Source organism: Priapulus caudatus, unplaced genomic scaffold (assembly GCF_000485595.1).
Source record: "Priapulus caudatus unplaced genomic scaffold, Priapulus_caudatus-5.0.1 Scaffold169, whole genome shotgun sequence".
NCBI lineage: Eukaryota > Metazoa > Priapulida > Priapulimorpha > Priapulimorphida > Priapulidae > Priapulus > Priapulus caudatus.
Genome location: NW_014577230.1, coordinates 507,515 through 514,934, shown reverse-complemented (window position 1 = coordinate 514,934; position 7,420 = coordinate 507,515). Strand labels below are relative to the sequence as shown.

At 38.7% G+C, this 7,420-nt stretch overlaps 1 protein-coding gene across 4 annotated transcripts; it reads right to left on the bottom strand.

The window, feature by feature from the left end:
- Positions 1–1,812: 1,812 nt before the first annotated feature.
- LOC106806607 (probable E3 ubiquitin-protein ligase HERC3) lies at positions 1,813–6,826 on the bottom strand (the record flags this gene model as incomplete). 4 transcript variants are annotated; one of them, XM_014808603.1, is given in 5 exon segments in its annotated part: positions 1,813–2,752; positions 4,273–4,761; positions 5,658–5,779; positions 6,324–6,474; positions 6,742–6,826. In XM_014808603.1, coding segments are annotated over 5 exon segments (1,029 nt in total), but the record flags the coding sequence as incomplete, so codon positions are not given.
- Positions 6,827–7,420: the final 594 nt, after the last annotated feature.

Here is a 7,420-nt window from a genome sequence, read left to right as displayed (position 1 = left end):
CTGTTTGTGGTGGCTAAAAAATTCTTGGGCCCACAATCTGTTTGAGGTGGCTAAGGGATTTTTTAACCCACTCTTTTTGTGGTGGTCAAGATTTTTTCCCCCACAATCTGTTTAAGATAGCTGAGAAATTTATGAGCCCACAATCTGTGTTGGTTAAAAAATATCCCATAATCTATTTGTGGTGGCTAAGAAATTCTTTTTGGGTCCACAACCTGTTTGTAGTTCCACTGTCGACAGAAAAATAGGCACAGGTGCTTTTTTAGCACTGCGATTAGCATTCATAATAATGAAGACACACAATAAGACGGATGAATGTGATCTGTCATATTCAGAACACAGAACTAAAAATTCTATCTATCTGTATAGATCTATTATGCGGCTTAGGACCAGGGGTGCTACTTCTGACCTCGGTGACTTTCACTATTGTGATTGGCTGACTCTATAATTTGCCTATTTTTGTCAAATTATGAATTGAAAATTCACTAATCTTTAAAAAAATAGGCATGATATGTTTGTTGTATTTTTATTGTGAATGAAGACTGTATATATATATACACATAACTTATAATATGATACACCATATGTTCACGGGGTTTAATTACAAATTTATACTATGTAAACATAATTATAAAAAGTACAACTGTTGTCATTTCTATATAAAGTAAAATGAAAACATTGGAATTTATACAGAGATGTTGGACAGGTAAAAGACATTGCCTTATCACAAACATTCTCAACACAAACCCATCGTATTTTTGTAGGCTGAAAGTAGTATTGAATGAGTAGAGGTAGATGAGAAATGGCAGAGGGGTGCAGCAGGTGTGGAGAAAGAAAAACAGGTGCACATGGTGACAAGGGAAAATGAGAAGCAGAGGTAGTGTGGTGAGTAAAATACTGTTGTATAAAATAGGAAGAGAGAAATAGAATGGATAATGGATGGGTAGAATTAAGAGTGGTGGCACTCACATGCCAAAATTTAACAAAATCGAATGAATTTAGATGGGCATTTTCACTTTTGCCAAAAAAGTGGGCGTGGCATGAAAGTAGGTCGACTGGCGTGCTCCAAAATAGGACGTTCAAATCTCTCCCATAGGCTAGTAACAACTGTATGCAATTTGAAACATGTGGGTCAAACGGTTCTTGAGTTATTGTTGACCATAGGCAGACACTGAGATGCATATAGTGAAATTGCCAAAATCTACCGAATTTGCATAATTTAAAAAAAATATCAAAACCCATGTGATATGTTTTGGGGCCCAGTCCTTATTCATACACATACTAGAAATGAGCAAAATCCGTTGAACCTGAACTGACTTATGGCCATTTCCATTTTTGCCAAAAGGTGGACGTGGCTCGAAAGTAGGTCGACTAGCGTGCTACAAAATAGGACATTCAAACCTCTCCCATAGGAGTAACAACTGCATGCAATTTGAAACATGTGGGTCAAACGGTTCTTGAGTTATCGTTGACCGTAGGCAGACACTGAAATGCATAGTGAAATTGCCAAAATCTATCTAATTTGCATAATTTAAGAAAAAAATCAAAACCTGTGTGATATATTTTGGGGGCAGTCCTCATTCATTCACATACCAGAAATGAGCAAAATCCACTGAACCTGAACTGACATATGGCCATTTCCATTTTTGCCAAAAAGTGGACATGGCTCGAATGTAGGTCGACTGGCGTGCTCCAAAATAGGACGTTCAAACCTCTCCCATAGGAGTAACAACTATATGCAATTTGAAACATGTGGGTCAAACGGTTCTTGAGTTATCGTTGACCGTAGCCAAATGTTGACGGACGGACGGACGGACGGACGTGCGACACCCCATGGCAATAGCTCATCTTGACGATGTCAAGGCGAGCTAAAAATGAGGGGTGGAAGAGAAGGTGGGAAGTAGTGGAAGAACATGAGGTGTAAGATGATGAAACATGGATAAGAAGAATGTAGATAAATGAAGGAAGAGTATGATTTTGTTTCACCAATTACCAAGACTTACAATTCTCACCAACGTTTAAATTAATGTCTATATAGTTCTTTTCCACATTCTACATCTCCATCTCCTCTCATCCTATTTCCTACCCCACTCAATTTCTTCTCCTAGTTAATTGCCTCTTCCCTGTGTCATCCTACTCCTCTTTCTCCACAAATACCTCATTTCCCACAATTTCCTCTACATTAGCATCTTTCCACCTGTTCTTCGTTTCAACCTATCCAAACCATTGAAATGGCTCTTTATAGTAATTTAAACTGTTGTACGGATTCAATGATTCACGTTGTATCAATAACTTTCACATGCCTATCATACATTGGAGCAATTCAACAAAATGCGTTTTTACACCACCTCGGATATCAGCAAATATTCACTTTCCACTTTGGCACTGATATTTATAATACAGTAGACAATATTATAAAGGAAATTGAGGGCAAATGGAAGTTGAGAAACATATTTCTGTTATAATAACATCGTCAGTTCTTTTGTGGCAACTTGGTGCCTTACTAAACATCAAATAAAAAATATTCTTTATGTGACAGTGATTGCTGATTATATACACAAATCTATCAGCACCTACTCTATCACATTGGTTTCAACGGAAGCGATGGTGTTCCAGTACCCACACGTGACATCCCGTACGAGAAGTTCATGCTCCGTGAAATAGTTGACTCGTCTAGGCTCATGCTGGGTGATCGTGTCTGCATGACCAAGTTGTCCGTAGTCATTCCAGCCCCAAGTATAGAGTTCTCCTTTATCTGTACATTAGGCAACACATTGTTATTGTTGATATTTATGTTTATAATTAGGTAGATGCAGTGTCAGATATAACTTGATCACAGAGATCACAATGTGCTGCTAATAAAGGTTTTGTATATTTAGAGCTACAATATTTCTAGGAAATTGATAATTGCAGCTGTCTCCCATCACAACAATGTCAAAGGTAGGCGATACATTCCTTCTTGTTTTTAGAAATAACTTAGTTAACATAGTACCTTGATATTTACTCCGTTGCACCAATAAAGATGTGTAAAGGTGATAGGGATAATTTTACCTACTTCCATGTCATTTTCTAAGTGCCTTTCTTGGTTTAATAAATGAAAGTGTCAATGACACTGTAGCTCACCACAAAAAGGACACAAATGAGTGAGTGAGAAGAAGTCAGTTTTAATTGAGCAACCATCGACGTACATTATAGAAACGAAAAGTATATATGGGAGAATACTCCATTATATACTCTTGATAATTATATGTGTAATTTTTTATGTGAAAATAAATGTTTGAGATGTGAAAGTCTGAGATGTGGGCGAGTGATGGTGTTACACCTAAATGATCGCCACTTAACATTTTTATAATATTCAGATTTAGGCACTGCCTAAAAGCGGAGCTCCCGAGGTGTAACGTGTAAGATTGAGAGGATACGCTTATTCCACGTAGCTGCTATATACCACATGAAAATGGTGTTTCCCTGACCATAACACAACTTTTGTCAAAGGTTAATTGGTTGCATGGAAGACAAGTGTTTACTTCGTATGAGTTTTTCTAGGCGGTAGCACACGGTTGCCATCTGTATATCGCAATAATAATTTATAAACCAAAATGAATCACAATTTGTGGCGGTAGATGGCGCTATACCCGCTTTGATGTTTCTTAGCGATGGCGTTCGAAATAAATAGGTTATGCTGCGTTCCGACATGTTTTGTAAAACTTTACTCTAATATAGACATTTTATCGGCAGGGTGGAGAGCAAATACTAATTTTGCATTAAAGATATTGTCATGAAATCTTGTAAAACGACCCAGACGAGTGTGACACCACAGACTGTTATCTGCGTGTCTATATAATATGCTATATAATTGCCAAAACCTACCTAATTTGCATAATATTTTTTTTAAATATCAAAACCCCTAGCCCTTATTCATTCACATACCAAAAATGAGCAAAATCTGTTGAACCTGAACTGACTAATGGCAATTCCCATTTTTGCCAAAAAATTGCTGTGGCTCGAAAGTACGTCGACTGGTGTGCTCCAAAATAGGACGTTCAAACCTCTCCCATAGCAGTAACAACTATACCCAATTTCAAACATGTGGGTCAAACAGTTCCCGAGTTATCGTTGACCGTAGCCAAATGTTGACGGAAGGACGGACGGAAGGACGGACGGACGGACGACGACCCATGGCAATAGCTCATCTTGACGATGTCAAGGTGAGCTAAAAACTCAACCACCAGACCTAATTTGCTGATGCCACACACCTTGCACATAGTAACAACACACCTGTTACTAGGGCGGAGTGCCGAGATCCACAGCTAATTGTTGTCACCAGTATTTCATCAGATCCGGGAAAGTCCAAGAGTGTAGGCACACACTGGAAGACTATCGCTGTCTGTTTCAACTGCAATTGCTTCATGTCACACCTGGCAAAGTCAGCGGTCGGCGAAACCACATCTATACTGTCCATGCTGACTAGCTCTGATGCGTCTTCTGTAACTTCATCATTGGTTGTTTGTGGCACACTCACTTTAATGCCCTGACTCAGAACGGCTTCCTCATTATTCAATAAGGCATCCATGCGATGAGGTTGTCCTGGAGGAAAGGACTCTTCTACCAAACTGTCAGAGCCATTATAGTCTTTAGTGGAATCCAGCGCAGCGGAGCATTCTGTCTGAGATGGTGTTACCTCCTTATTCGCACTGATCCTATTCAGAGAGGGGAGGCCTAGCTGTCCACTCTCATTCCAGCCCCAGGTATAAACATCACCTATGTCTGCAATAGTCCATTACGCAGCAATCCACATTATATAAATATGAAGCATCCAGTGGGTGCTAACTGTTATTGATGCTGTTACATTCATGTATGTATGAAGATTGCAATAATTTGTTCAATTATTGTAATATTATAAAAAGGGGAGAAAATACAATGGGTGGATACAAAGTTGAATATGGATAGCTATGGATGCTACAACTGTCACTATTCTAGAATTATGTAGCAATAAAGATTGACTATGCAACTGTTATTTTTCTAATAGGCATTTGCTAAACAAGATTATAAAAGCCATGAAAAATTGACAATGTCAATCTACAAATAACAACATCATAGCTCGAAGTATTTAGCTCTCTTAAAGCCGCACTATGCGCATCCAAACGCTTATTTCTCCAGTACTAGACGAGCAAATACTTTGTGTCATGCATAATCCCACTACCTTATGACAAAATAAACTCTAGTGCCTCCCATTTCACTGCGCATTGTCTTATAAAAGGCATTTGAAAATACCTCCAATGTTGTTCAAATTCTCCAATGTTGTTGACACTTTCGCGTTGCTCTGCCAAGCAACCGCACAGCGGTGCTGCGGTACAGCGGTACGGGTGTAGCGAAGATAAAAACATGTGACGTCACCTAACCGATTCTTGGCGAAATTGTTTGGCAAACAATTTAGCGTTGGCGCCAGATTACCAGATTTCGCACCTTGTTCTTGTGGGTTTTAAGCAAACGCGCAGTGAAATGGGAGGAACTAGAGTTTATTTTGCCATAAGGTAGTGTGATTATGCATGACACGAAGTATTTGCTAGTCTAGTACTGGAGAAATTAGAATTTGGATGCGCATAGTGTGGCTTTAAGAGATCCATATTTAGGTATTTCAAACCACATTTATTAACACCTACCACTAAGTGCCAAAGAATGCCACCCACCAGCTGCAACTGCTATTATCTTGAGGCCGTCCAGAGCATCTACCAACTTGGGTTGCACTTCTTGGTCTGTTGAGTCATGTCCCAACTGCCCTCGACTGTTAAACATATTAAGTAAACGATTTAAAATTGCATAAGAAATAATCTTCTGTTTTTTACAAAATTTCAAACTGCTCACAGCAATTATAGAATAGCCGAATACATTTCTACGCATAACTCCACTAGAGGAATCATTAAGATGCTTCAATACTCTGGACGTACGATTAAGGGTGCACTGGAACCACCTGGTGTAGTTGAGATCATAACCAGAACCATGCAGCCTTTTTCAATTTTTTAAATCTAACTACCTCGCTGAAATTTGAGCAAAAAGCTGATAATAGACACCTCAGTCTTGGCTCCACATTGTACCACAACTCACTAATCAGAATGAAATTGGATGTGTACAATAATCACAGCATTCACTCAGATTACAAATTCTACATTTTAAGCCCCATTTTGTATGCAAATAATTCCAAACAAATTCGATGGCAACTTGAGATTCTGGTGCACCCCAAATAAGAATTGACTGAAAATAAGCAAACACTAAAGACAATACACCAAGGAATTTATTTACAGGAACCTCAAAACACTATGCCTGCCAACCTTCCAAGTCCAAAACTATAAACCAGTCCAGTGTCTGTAAGCACCAGAGTGTGCTCCTTTCCACATGACACCTGACATGCCTGTGCTGACAGTGGGACAACTCGGTACGCAAGCACCCTCTCCTCCACCTCAGCAATGCCTATCTGTCCATCTGTGGGTAAATTATAATAAACTAGGTGAAATATTTTAAACAAGGAAGAAAAAGCAGAAACATAAAACCACTTGCATGGCAAAATTATATCATTTTTGCCAAGAATAAACATAGTTCAATTAATCTAGGGTTATTAGTATTATTATTAACAACTAGGGTTATTATTAGCAACTATATGGATGCTGCTGTCACCTAGTGTTTAAAAACTAAACGAAAATGAGAAATAATTCCTCCCAATGTAAGTAATCTAGTTTCATGAATTTGTACCTGCACCTAGTAGAACAAAGTGATGTTCACCTCCCACTAGGCTCCTCACTTCTGTTACCTTGTATTCAGCATTAGAGTTACTATCCTGAAATGCAATAGAAAAGTTATGACTTGCGAGAACTAATGTCATCGTTTGGAGTTCATGACTATACATAATTGTATCCCCCGAACGAAGTTCGTGGGGATACTATGGGTTTGGCATCATCACCGTCGGCGGCCGCCTGCCGCCGCCGCCGACATAAGAGAATTTGGACCTCTCCCGCCCGGTGAACGCTCTGACGCGTCGTGCAGTTCTATCGGCGCTTCTCTGATCATCATTCAAATTGCGAATGAAGGTTGCTGCTTATCGCTGAAAGCCGATAGGACACCCTATGCTTTTTCGGTTTGGACCGCGTGAGTCATTCAGTTGCCAATGCCGTAACCAAACATTTTTTGTCGAATATGTTCTATAACTGCTAACTTTCCTGGTGCCACTCTTTTAGTTGTCACCCCGCCTTTTGTTCATAGAAATGTATATTGTATTAAACCATTCTATAATTTAAATTTACTAATTAAAATTACAAATTTTAAATTTTAAAATAAAATTTAAATGTAAAATAAGAAGAAATAAAAAATTTAATATTTCGTATTATAGAATTCTAGTATTTATATTATGGATTGTCCATCAGGATCATGTTTT